This window comes from Somniosus microcephalus, chromosome 3 (genome assembly GCF_052327205.1).
Source record: "Somniosus microcephalus isolate GS21.2 chromosome 3, FLI_Smic_1.0, whole genome shotgun sequence".
Taxonomy (NCBI): Eukaryota; Metazoa; Chordata; class Chondrichthyes; order Squaliformes; family Somniosidae; genus Somniosus; species Somniosus microcephalus.
In genome coordinates this window covers 73,648,740-73,662,557 of record NC_140989.1, presented here as the reverse complement: position 1 = coordinate 73,662,557, position 13,818 = coordinate 73,648,740, and the positions used below count along the sequence as shown (strand labels likewise).

Sequence of the window (13,818 nt, the reverse complement as noted above, 5' to 3'; positions counted from 1 at the left end):
TTTCATGCATAACCTGGTTGTTAAGCTTCTGATATCTGAATCTAAAATTGTGATTTGGATTTAAACACAATGGTCTGGAACTCCAAGTTCCATATTTTTTTTAAAGCTGCAGGCAATATTCTTTGTCCCTTCAGGTGTTGTCCTGTGGTTCCTTTTCTCACAAGGGAGTTCATGAAATAAATGTGCAAATAAGTAGTCCCAATCTAGATTCAGATAAAATGTGGAATGGTAATTTTGCAAGGCTGAGCTCCCGAACCAAAGAGACTAGCTGGAGGCAAATGTACATCGTAAAATCAGGGTTACAGTGATGTTGCACTAACTGTACTGTCTTACATGCCACTAGTGAAGCCCTCTGGCCTTGTTTGTTTGTACAAAAGAGGAAACGGGGGTTGGGGGGTGGGGGGGTGGGGGGGTGGTTTAGGCAATTTTGGACTTCTGCCCGAAATGGGGACAGAGCCAGTGGAGTGGCCTGAAGTTGTCATTGGAAAGCCTTACCCATTTTACGGGTCAGGCCTCATTTAATGTCACTGGTAAGCAGTGGTTGCCAAGCAGGCTCCTCACTGCACCTCAATGGTTGTGGGAGGGTGGGAAATAGGCTAGTTGCCATGTTAATCCGACCAGTAGGTATGGGAGGGGAGGAGAGCTGATCCTGGAGAGCGTCAAGCATGGTTTGGCAGTGGCCCACAGTATTTTTGTGAAGACAGTAGGAGCAATCCTGCTCCTCCTGGCCCCACAACATTTCTCCCCCAAAAATCTTTAGGCCTTTTCTTGAGTGGCCACCATTTGTTCCTTTAAGGGCCACTGGTTAGGCCACTCAACACCCAGTCCAAATGGGCGAGACCTGCAACTGGGGTCCTACAACTGGCATAGGAACTTGATATGTATAGTTAAGCAGCCTCCCGATGGAAACAGGCCGGCGTGCCATTCACCCATTTACAGCCCGCCTGAAAATTGCATTAGGCGGGCATTGGGCGTCATTGGGCTGGCCAATATGCACCATGCCATCCTGCACAACCCCCCACCCCACCCCTCCGATTTTCAACTTTAGGAACGGAAGAGATGTGAAAGCTCTATTTCAGATCAGAGGAGATTGTAATGCTAAAAATGTCAATCGTTAAAAATATATATTCATCTATTATGTATTAAAAGCAGTTTAATCTCCAACTATCTAACCCTACTTGACCTGAAAAGTGCCCCTGGTCTTGACTTAATAAAAGCAATGTCAGATAAGATTAACTAGTATATAAAATATAGCCTATATGTTAAAACAAAATTACCAGCAATGTAGAATACACATAGCATCTTTATAGTTTCAGAAACATTAAACTTTGCTGATGAGCTAGTTCAATTAAACATCAATGATAAAATTAATCTAAATAGAAGTTTTTGATTAAGGTGAACGTCAAATTCAGTATTTCACACACTGTTTCAGTTTTAACATGTTAATATAATTATAATATAATACTCTTGGACATTGCTAATTAGAGCATGGAGTCTTACCATTAGGTTCTGCAGGAGCAGTCCATTCAACAAAGAGCTCTGTGGAACTGACAGTGCTGATTATTGGGAGTCCTTGTTCTTCAGGTGGGGCCTGTTCAGTTATTTCCACAAGAGGATTGCTTTCAGCACAGCCCCCAGTAGTACATGCCTGGACAGTGAAAGTATAGTTTGTAAAGGGAGCCAAATCATTCAAAGTCACTAATGTTTGTAGGCCTTCATAATGCACCTGAGCCACAGGATTGCCTGGGGTAGTAGATTTCAATATATATCTCTGAATAGGTCCCGAAGCATTTGATGGGGTTGTCCAGTTTAACAAAACTGATCGTGATCCAACAAACCCAACATGACTCAAATTAAGCAACCCAGTAGGACGGCCAGTCTTCGTACGGTAGCTAACGATACTGCTTCTTGTGCTACCATGAACATTGCTTGCCACAATATAATAAGAATAAACTGTGTAAGGTGTCAAACCAGTATCACTGAAGCTTTTGAGACCTTTAAAACAGAAAAGTTATATACTTGTTTATTTAAATGAACTACAGTGAAAAATATTTCAACTTATATTGAAATTGTTGGAAATTATATTTAATGGCTTTATTGTATTATTTACATTCAAAAGATTTATTTCCTCATGTTCAACAACATTAAGAATAAAAAATAAATTGTCCCAATACTACACACCATATCTAATTATATAATGGACACAAGAATGGGAACTATCAAACTAGTGCAATAACTTCACTAACATACAATCAGCTGCTTGATCCCTGATATTAAGAAAGGCTTGCATTTATATAGCGCCTTTAACGACCACCGGACATTTCAAAGCGCTTTCCAGCCAATGAAGTACTATTTGAAGTGGAGCCACTGATGTAATGTGGGAAACACGGCAGCCAATTTGCGCACAGCAAGCTCCCACACGGCAGCCAATTTGCACACAGCAAGCTCCCACAAACAGCAATATGATAATGACCAGATCATCTGTTTTAGATATTGACAGAGGGATAAATATTGGCCAGGACACCGGGGATAACTCCCCTGCTCTTCTTTGAAATAATGCCATGGGATCTTTTATGGCCACCTGAGAGAGCAGACAGGGCCTCGGTTTAACGTCTCATCCGAAAGACGGCACCTCCGACAGTGCAGCACTCCCTCAGTACTGCACTGGAGTGTCAGCCTAGCTTTATGTGCTCAAGTTCCTGGAGTGCGACTAATAAGCTAATAATGACAAAGAAAGCACTGCTATTATTATTTGCCTTAATTTTGCATCACCTAATTTAGAAAACGATTTACATGAACAGTGGACAAAACATCTACTTTCTGATCAAGGATGGCCCACTTGGAGAAGTGCTTACTTCTACCTGGACTTGTATAGAGTTACATAAAATGCAGTGTAGAAACAACTCTGGGCGATATTATTGTATGAATGCTTAATGCATGCGTACCAAATTACCCTCTATGCTATTTTAACCATCAACCCATGTAAAATAAGTTGATTAAGGCCCTGCTAAAAATAGCAATGAAAAGAATTTGGTACGAATGTGTTAAGCATGTTTATGGTAATATTACTGACAGTAATTCCCACCCTATATCTGTAGTGACTACCAATGTCTCCTTATCAATTGAAGTGGCTAATCAAGCTTCATAAGATAATGTGATTTGATACAGAGACTTCAATTTTACATTTAATTGTATTTCTTCAAAAACACATTGGGGGTGAAATTGGTCTTTACTGATAGTACGAAATAACGAATCGGCAGCTTGTTTTACACCTCACCCGATTTTCTTTTCCATTCAAGTTAGTTAGGTGGGTGTGAAACGGGCTGCCAAATTGTTATTGGCTGTTTTGTGTAACCACCAAATACCAACTTCAACCCCATGAAGTATAATCAATACCTGGGACTACCTTCATCACATGCACTGCAGCGGTTCAAGATTAAGGCCCACCATCACCTTTTCAATGGCAACTGTGGATGAGCAATAATGCTGGACATGCTAGCAATGCCCATATTCCAAGAATTATTTCTTTTTATATATGCTATTCCAATAAAATCATACAATGTGATATTAGCGCATGAATGCTTTACATTCATGTAAAATGATATTGTCCACAATTTTAACAGACACATTGGCGAGAAATTGGGCCCCATAGATAACACCAATTCCCCATTCACCAACAGTACCACACTCCTTACCTTCCCTAAGTTACTGACCATCATATCGTCCTCTTAGCCACAATACAAAAATACAAGCCAACACAATACAAACATTCCGAACCAAATTAATAAATGAAATCATACCATATTGCATATGAATTTAAACGAATCACCCTTGTGCATTCCCTTAGTGCCTGCCTTTGCCGGTCCTAGTGCTCCTACGCAGTGCTACCCCGGTGGCTGCAGCATGGCTGGTGTAACACTGGTGGCTGGAGCACTGAGCCTAGAAGGGCTGGCTTCATACTGCACCATCTCGGCATGGGTGGCAGCAGTCTGGTCTTTCTGGCTGACAGGCAACAGCAAGGGCACTGGCAGAGTGGCAGGGCTGCTAGCACGAATGCTGTTATCCTGAGAGAGGCCAGCAGGCTCATGCTCCATGGAGCCACTGCCACTCCCCCGGGGTGGCGCCTCAGCAATCCTAATAATCTGTTGAAGGACAGATTGCTGGACTGCTTTGACACCCTGCAAGCCCCTTTGAACACTGGTATCCACAGCCGTGATGGAAGCAATTTGAGCTTGCACAGCATGTTGGCCTTTATTGCAAGAGGGTTGGAGTACAAGAGTAAGGAAGTCTTGCTACAATTGTACAGGGCTTTGGTGAGAACACACCTAGACTACTGTGCACAATTTTGGTCTCCTTATCTGAGGAAGGATATACTTACCTCAGAAGCGATGCAACAAAGGTTCACTAGATTGATTCCTGGAGAGAGTTGTCCTACGAGGAGAGATTGAGTAGAATGGGCCTATACTCTCTGGAGTTTAGAAGGATGAGAGGTGTTCTCATTGAAACATATAAGATTCTGAGGGGGATTGGCAGGGTAGATGCTGAGAGGTTGTTTACCCTGACTGGAGAATCTAGAACTAGGGGGCATAGTCTCAGGATAAGGGGTCAGCCATTTAAGAATGAGATAAGGAGGAATTTCTTCACTCAGAGGGTTGTGAATCTTTGGAATTCTCTATCCTAACAGGCTGTGAATGCTGAATCATTGAATATATTCAAGGCTGAGAGATAGATTTTTGGACTCTAGGGGAATCAAGGGATGGGCGGGGGGGTGGGCATCAGGCGGGAAAGTGGAGTTGAGGTCGTAGATCAGCCATGATCTTATTGAATGGTGGAGCAGGCTCAAAGGGCCTTATGGCCTACTCCTGCTCCTAATTCTTATGTTCTTATGTTCATATTAGCAAGCTAAGCCTACATGACGGCAGTCTGAGCTTGCATGGCAGCAAGCTGACCTTGCATGACAGAAGTCTGAGCTTCCACTGCAGCACCCAGATGTTGGGTGGCTTCCGCTTGTGCTGTAATTTAAGCTGAGACATCAGCCATCAGGCGCTGCATCACAGTTGGATCCACAAGCATGTTGATGGAGTTGGCCACCAGTTCCATGCTGGAAACAGTGGGCTCCAAGCTCTGTGCAAAGCCCTGTGCCAAGTTGGTGCTGGCCCACCATGATCCTTGACATTGACCACAGGATTTCTGGCAGGCTTCCCAATGCACCAAGCATTTCGTTGTGTACACCCATCAGCCTTATTCTGTAGCCTGGCCTATCGAAGTACTCATCCGAGTCCTCTGCAGCAGAACTCTTGTGCGACCTTACCCTCCGCCGAGCTGGCACCTGCCCCCTGCCCTGCTGCAGCGCACTTGTGCCCGGTGTCTCGCCACATGCAGATCCCACCTCTATGCTATCCTCTAAGATATGCGCAGTGTCAATATCTGAGCTGGTGGCTCAGAGGGTGAAATCAAGTGACAGTGTGCCTTCATCATCACTCTCTTCTTGGTCTTCCCCCACTACCTGGTCAGGTTGCATTTCTTGGGTATCTGAAAGGAAAAAGGCACAAGGGTAAGGTTGTGGTGAGGGGAGGGGGGGATGTAAGAGGTGCCTGCTTACACCATCTGCAGCTTATAACTCAGAAGAGATTGTGGGATGAGGGGGAAGTGAGAAGGAGGATTAGGTATGAGGATACAGGTAGACTATCCTTTATCCGAAAACCTCGGGACCAGCCGTGTTTCGGTTTTCGGAAAATTTCGGATTTCGGAAGGTATTTTATAAGACTGGGAAATTTGTCGGGGGGTGGGGGTCGGCAGGGGGTGGGGGTCGGGGGTCGGGGTCGGCGGGGGTCGGGGTCGGCGGGGGGTCGGGGGTGGGGTCGGCCGGGGGTGGGGGTCGGCGGGGGGTCGGCGGGGGGTCGGGGGTGGGGGTCGGCGGGGGTCGGGGTCGTGCGCACGACTTACGCTGAACGAAAACACTTTCGGTTTTCAGAGGGTTTCGGTTTTCGGAAGTGCGGATAAAGGATACGCTATCCCTTATCCGAAAGGGTGGGGGTCGGCGGGGGGTCGGGGGTCGGGGGGGGAGAAAAGAATATCGGACAGGCCGCTGCAGCTATCGGACGGGCCGCTGTATTGTTGGGTTCACTCTCCCGGTATACCTCCTTCACACTGCCCGGCTCGGCCTGCAATCTCCTACCCAGGAGGGAACTCAGTGACCCTCTGCCCTGCTCAGCGTAAGTCGTGCGCCACTCTGGTCATGTCGTGCGCACGACTTACGCTGAACGAAAAAACCTTCGGTTTTTAGAGGGTTTCGGTTTTCGGAAGTTCGGATAAAGGGTAGTCTACCTGTACCGTCATCTTCAGTGGATTTAGCCCCACTGCTGGCCACGGCCTCAGCAATGGCCATTCCAATATTGGTGGCACGGTCTCCTACACGGGGGTTAGAGCCTACAGGTGCGCCTCTACCCCTCTGGTTGGTTCTTGCTGTCTCTGGTTGTGTGCCACCTTCTCCTTCAAGAGAGAGGGAAGTTTGTCAGTGGGTGTTGTGCAATATGTTTGAGTGATGTGGCTGTCATGGTTGAGTAGCTGGTAGTGTGTGTAAGCTGTGAGATATGGGTGTGAGGCTTGAAATTGCGCTACATGTGTTAGAGTGAGGTGAAGCATATGCATGTTAGGTATGAGTCCTGATTGATAGAGATTGTTTGTAGGTGAGTGATGGCAGTGATTTGAGCAGTGGCTGAGGTTAGTGGTGCAATTGATAGGATATGGCATTTGAAGATGCATTCATTGACCTTGACCACTCGTGTGAGGTCATGAAACTTCTTGCGGCACTGCATCCAGGTCCTTGGGACTCCTGGTGTGGAGATGCCGGTGTTGGACTGGGGTGGACAAATGTAAGAAGTCACACAACACCAGGTTATAGTCCAACAGTTTTATTTGAAATCACAAGCTTTTGGAGCGTTGCTCCTTCGTCAGGTGAAGTGGAGAGATGCATAAGGACACAGCTTATATAGTCAGAGAATAATGCCAGATGATTACAGGTAATCTTTCTAACTACCATTTATCACACCTCGGCAGAGAGATAATCACAGCAATCAAAGGTGTGAATGGTGTCCAAACAGGTCAGTCAGGAAAACATTACATCAAAGAACAATGAGGTGGGGTCACAAGGGGTCAAATGTTGCAGATGCTGGGGTCTGTATGAAAAATAAAAAACAGACAAAAAACATATAAGCTGTGTCTTTATGCATCTCTCCACTTCACCTGATGAAGGAGCAGCGCTCCGAAAGCTTGTGATTTCAAATAAAACTGTTGGACTATAACCTGGTGTTGTGTGACTTCTTACACTTGGGACTCCTGGCATTGACCTCTGAGGCTAGCTGCTTCCACTGCCTTTTCACCCTGTCTCTGGAGGGCCTCCTGGCCCCTTGCAGATATAGGACATCTCTCCTCCTTTCCACCAAGACCTCCAGTGCAGCATCGGAAAACCTGGATGCCCGTTCTCTCCCATGTTCAGCCATTCCTCTCTCTTTACCAGGTCAGATTCAGCTCACAAAGGACTCTCAGCACTTGCTCCTGCCACAATGCACCTCCCCTTTAAGAGGTGTAGGCATGCTTTAAGCAGTGCAGGCAAGCTTTAAGTAGTGCAGGCAAGCTTTAAGTAGTGCTGGCAAGTATCGATTTTGGGCCCCCTGCTGATGCATGCAGCCAATCAACAGCGCGGTTAGTTGTGCCATGCTGCCTGCATTACATCGAACTGGTGTGGCGTAATTGTGCATTGTGATCCCCACGACCATTTTCAGGGACTATCTAATTTAGCCCCCATTAAATCCATTTAAAATAAAATAGTGTTAAAATAGTAGACGAAGGAATTTCATATGAATGTGTCCTTTCATATGCTAATATCACAATACAATTTCACCCGATATGTTTTCTTAACTGTTGGGATAGTTACTTTAATCTAGAACATGAGGTGAGCAACATTCCTGTGCTGCTTATTTTAGTTTACCTATTAATGGTATACAGTGCTGAGTGTTCAATACTATGGTATCCTATTAGTACTGTGTTAAAGAAAATCACTATTTGATAGATACATCACATCACATTAACTATACAAATGTAGGGAAAGTGCATTTGTCAAAATATGATGGTTATTAGCATTGTGGTTGTGCAGCATCAATGCATTGTGCCGTCACTGTGGAAGGACATGCACTCGTTCCTCCCAATTTACTAAGTTCCTAATCTCAATTACACCACGTAGGAAAGGACTTAGTAGAGGTGAGCCACTTCCCCACAGGAAGGGAAGGAAGATCAGTGGGAGAGTCATCCCCAAGCCACTCTTAAGCATGTACTAGCATATGATTCAGATCGCACAGGCAAAAGCTTGCGATGATAATTAGCTTGCCGCCTTAGACACGTGTTGGTATGCAGACCAGGAATCGGAGGAATAAGGAGAAAAACAAAGGGAACTTATTCTTGAACTTTAAAAAATGCTTCCAATTATATAAGAAAAAATTAATTGCTGAAAATTATAGCAAGTTCAACTTTTTTTGCTACCTCATTACTAAATAACCACTTCTAGTATTTGATAGCCGGGAAAGAAAATAGCTTACCAAATGGATACTTATCCTTAACTGTATGAATTTCTACTCCATCTCTGTACAATATATATGTTAGATCATTAGTGTTTGGTGCATCAGGTGGGCTCCATGATAGATTAACAGCATTAGAATTCAAAACGTGAGCTGTTGGTGGAGGCTGCTGAGCTGGAGCTGTATTAATTAAAACACAATTTTTATCATATTTTATACTGAAAGAACTTGCTTTTATATAGCATCTTTCACAACCTCAGGATATCCCAGAGTGCTTTACAGCCAATTAAGTACTTTTGAAATGGAGTCACTGTTGTAGGAAACGTGGCAGCCAATTTGCAATTTGCACAGCAAGGACCCACAAACAGCAATGAAAAAAATTACCCTATCATCTGTTTTAGGTATAGGTTGAGGGATAAATGTTGTCCAGGACATTGGGAGAACTTCCCTGCTCTTTTAATAGTGTTGTGGGATCTTTTATGTCCACCTGAGAGGGCAGACATGGCCTCAGTTTAGTGTTTCAGCCAAAAGACAGCACCTCCGACAATGCAGCAGTCCCTTAGTACTGCACAGAAGTGGCAGCCTAAATTATGTGCTCAAGCCTCTGGAGGGGGACTTGAACCCACAACCTATTGACTCACAGGCAAGAATGCTGAGCCAAGGCTGGCACCTTTGATAAAACTTGGATGAAACGGATAATGGATAAAAACAAGAATAGAATTCCACAGCACTTGCTTAAGGCATTATTTCATTGCTCCTAAGTAATGACTTGTAGAATTATGTTTTACACAAGACAACATTTTAGAATGAATCTTATTAAATCAATTTGGAGGAGCTACTTTTTGTGCAGATTTGTTGGGTTCTTCCAAAGCTGTGAGGTGGAATACCTGTTTACTTTTGCTTTGAGAGTACTGAACATAATTATTGGCCAGGAATTCACTGAAAAACGCCGTACGGTGTTATTAATGTGCAAATTAGCCAACAACTTGTGGTGAGGAAGAGATACCCTATGAATTACAAATCGCCACAAGTTGTTGGCCGATTTGCGCCATTAGCTTTGCGAAAACAGCATCTCGCCCTTAACCTCCCCATGAGTTTCATGAAGTTGCTGCATTTGCACATTAATTGCCCATTAAACTTGCTACAGAAAGTTAAGTTTAGTAATTAATAGCATAAGTACCCTTTCAACAACATGATAATTGTTGGTGTCTGCTAATCAACTTCTCTGGACCAGAAAGTGAACACTCAAAAGTGTGGCGTCTCATTTATTCAGGTAGTGAATTGTTGTTGATTTGAAAACTGTCAAATGTTAAATTTCAATTTTTTTTAAACTTTTCTTTTCTGTCTCCTTTTTCTCTCTCTTAATCCAATCTTTCTTTCTCTCTTTCTTTCTCTTTCTATATCTGATTTGACATTTAATTCACTTTCTTTCTCAGTCCTTTCTCTGTTTATTTCTCAATCCTTAAATCTCATTGGTTAAGGAGATACATTGTTGGTTCCTTCGTTCAGTAAGGTCCCAGATGCCATGTAGCCCTCGCTATGCCATTATCAGCTCGCCCTTCCAGAAACTTACAGGGCAAAACATTTTTGAGCTGAAGGATACAGGGAAAAGTCTAATTTACCGAGCACACCATGAGATGTCCTGCTCCTGCAAATTCCAAACCATTAATGTGTGGCCTTTATTGGTGAGAATGTTTTATAACCAATTGCTGAGTTATTCTTAAATGTTGGCATCCATCCAACAACAACTTGCATTTATATTGCACTGTTAACATTAAAAAAATCCCAAGCTACACAGGGTAAAGCCAGTGTCTCAAACATGTTTAGCCCACTGCACCATCATTCACAAGCACAGTCTATATGTTTTGGTGATATTTGATACCTCAAAATAAAGTACATAACAGATTCATAAAATAAAGCATTTTCAAAAGAAACTGACTACATGCTCTGATGTTAGAATGTTTATGATGTACTAAAATAGAGAAAAAAAAATAATTTTCCCCATCCACAAGTATTTGCAAGGCAAACTTATGCAGTGGCACTGTCAAAAAAAATACGCAGCTGTACCATACTCTAGTGTCAATTTGTAAATACTTGCCATAAATTTGCTTACAGAAAAATAATGACTTACTTTTACTGCAGCCAAATGTGTTGTTAGCATCCAAGTAACTCGTATTGTGGACACATACATCACATTTTAAACCAGTTACAAACCGTTTACAGAAACACAGTCCATTTGTTCGGTGGCAAGTGCCATTAACACTGCCTGCAGGGTTACAACTGCATGGTTGGCAGCTGTAAATAAACAGAACAAAGATATAATAATTTTTATCATGTAACATAAAAACACATAAATTGTTCCTGTAGCTCTGCTGTAAAAAATAGTTTGTGTGATAACTTAATGGTACTTTGTCTAATATTTTAAAACGATTACATAAATCTGTTCTTTTACTTTTTTTTTTACAGATTGGACTAAAAGCTATTATTTTGGAAGACACTGAACCCACTATTCATTTTCTAAATTCCTAATGTTTCATCAGCTGTACTGTTACATGCGGGGTTGGAGAGGTAATAGCTGTCCAAGTTGTATCCCAAATCATTGCCTCTATATGATCAAAGTAGAGAATGGAGAGGTAGAAGGAGGGAGAAGAACAGGTCATTTTTAGATACCTACATGCAAATTTGCTACCCATTTTGTGCTTGCCAATAACTTCTGGTGGGGTCAGTAGTCTCCCTGAACACCTCGGAGATGCTGATTGCGATATAACATGAGCAGCATTGAGAGTTGCTGAGTCAAGCAACAGTACTTCTTGGTTTGGCGCCATAGTCTGCTCAGTTCTAGTGGCACACATTGAAAACACATGTCCAACAGTTTAGAAAATATAACAGGAGTGCACACTTCTTTTAAAGCCACACTCCCAAGTATGACAGTTTTGAAGAGGCTAATTTTGAAATCTTTCTGTGCAAGTTGTTTTTCATTTGTTTGCCCTACTGAAACTTTGCTAAGGGTTAGTGTGCAGTTCACAACTATTTCTTTGCTGTTACTTTGAAAGTGTAAGCATGGAATTCCCCATGGACATCCCATCATATTTATGTTTCCTAGAGGAAAAGGAAGATAAACAATGGGGGATGTCCAGCAGATCAGGTAGCAACACAACGGTATTTGCCACCCCATCAGCTACCCTCCAAATAACATATATCAACTAAGGCAATTACACCTCAACATGTCAGAGGAAAAGTGCCTGAAGAGGATGTTTTTCAGCAGAGAAGCTGTGACAGAGTTGTGCCACATGCTTAATATACAGGGGATATCACTCACATCTGCTGCCCATAGATACCAGGTGACTGATGCACTAATTGTCAAAGCCAGCCAAATGAGCTCTGTCCCTGTGGCCAATCAGCAGCAACGTGACATGCTGAGGGAGACTTTAACCACCTCGCTCGGTGGGAATGGGAAGGCCAAGAAGCGTAAATTGTCTTTGAAAACTTACCATCCCATTCCAGTATAATTACTGCCTGCTACTGCTTTAACCGTGGACTTTTTTAGGTGTCTGAGGTGCCACCAGAGGCAGGAGGGTGCTTCATGAATATATGCAAATCAGGAACCTATGATGCTATTAGGTCATGGACATGTTAATTTGAAAGATCGGAATCTTGCTCAGCACCGATCCTGCTGAGTAATACCTCACAGGATTGGTTTCAGAGGCGGAGTAAAAGCACTATTTAAAGGTGCAGGCAGTCAGATCATAGGGATCTGTGCTATTTGGATTTCCAAGGGATCTGAGCGCTTGGATATTGTTTGTTACTGATTTTCTTTGGCCTTACTCAACTTGAATAAGTACAACAACAACAACAAGTACCAACAACTTATCATGGGTGCCATTTTTGCTTCATTGTTTTGGATGGAAGGAGAAGAGGAACAACATCAATAGCAGCAGTCTCAACAGCCAGGAGCAGCAGAAGGAGGGGAGTTGCTCGTAGAAGGTCTTACACAGGGTCTATAGGCCAAGAATTATTTCCTGGATCAGTCTGATGAGAAGTGCATATAAAAGCAGTGCTTCTCCAGGCAGTCTGTTGCTGATCTCTGCAGTATTCTGCAACAAGACAAGCTTCATCCTGGGCCAGGTGGGTATGCTTTGTCAGTGGCTATCAAAGTCACCACTGCCCTTAACATTTTAGCCTAAGGCTCCATCCAGGGGGTGTCAGGGATTATCTCCTGTATCTCCCTATCTGCAGTGCACAAGTGCATCAAGCAGGTCACCAATGCCCTATTAGCCAAAGCCAATCAATACATTACCTTTTTTGAACAACAGTCAAAAAGAGAGAACTCTGATATTTGCAGCAGTGACTGGCTTTCATCATGTCTGAAGGTTATAGACTGCACTCATGTCGGGGAAGGACTGTTGTTGGGTGTTATTGAAAGAGATGGAAGAATAGAGAGCAGTACTCATCCTTACTGTTCTTGTCAGGTCATTGAAGCGTTTTCTACAATAAATCCAGGTCCTCGGGGTATGCTCCTGGAACTGACCAGTTCTGCTACCTCTCTCTGGGCCTGGTCAATGTAGGTCTTGCCAATCTTCTTCCCACTGCTGGCAAACAGGACATCACTGCTTGCCCTCACCTTTTCCATTAAGACCTCAGGGGAGACATGGCAAGTAGCTCCAGGTCCAGAAGAAGCCCAAACATACAAGTTTTTTTTTACTTTGCTTGTGGGACCAGGAAAAGCAGGAGTGCTCTTCCAGACTACACAGGAAAAGTTGAGACCTACAGGCCAGCTACAGTCAATTTCCATGTCCCATTGATAATGAGTTCCTGCTATTAAGTCCACACTGGGCCTAGAAATCATTATGCATAATTAATTAGGTGAGCTTGCAAAATCCAATGAGATTCTGGCTATTTCAGCAGCAGAACTAGAAAATTTACCCAACTGTATTGTCTCCCTCAAATTTTCATCTTTCTCTCCCAAAGATGCTGGCTCATGCTGAGGTTCAATTCCATAGGTATCTTGTTCAAGTGGACAATACTCATTAATGAGCCAAGACAGCAACTAGTGGCAGGTTACTGAACTACAGAGAGCTATCAAAGCTGAGCCCAACATCCACACATTGTTGAGCAAGGTTCCATAGATAGTGGGACCAGGAGAAAATGCCATGATTGATTTTTTTTACTCCCCTTGTCCAGGAGTCAACTATGCTGCACTTACTTCCCCGCTAAGGTCAGGTGACTCAACACAGACCAGTAATTC

The 13,818-nt window shown here is 43.4% G+C and overlaps 1 protein-coding gene across 7 annotated transcripts in view; it reads right to left on the bottom strand.

The window, feature by feature from the left end:
* The window catches only part of ush2a (Usher syndrome 2A (autosomal recessive, mild)), a 1,396,947-nt gene that overhangs the window by 1,064,412 nt on the left and 318,717 nt on the right, over positions 1–13,818 (bottom strand). For 6 of the 7 annotated variants that reach the window (XM_085981146.1, XM_085981156.1, XM_085981145.1 and 3 more), the window contains 3 exons: positions 10,705–10,868; positions 8,595–8,753; positions 1,501–1,995 (listed from right to left, as the gene is read on the bottom strand). In XM_085981146.1, the coding sequence (XP_085837272.1) occupies positions 1,501–1,995; positions 8,595–8,753; positions 10,705–10,868 (818 nt within the window). The remainder of the gene's footprint in view (positions 1–1,500; positions 1,996–8,594; positions 8,754–10,704; positions 10,869–13,818) is intronic. The other variant, XM_085981149.1, reaches the window with a different exon arrangement.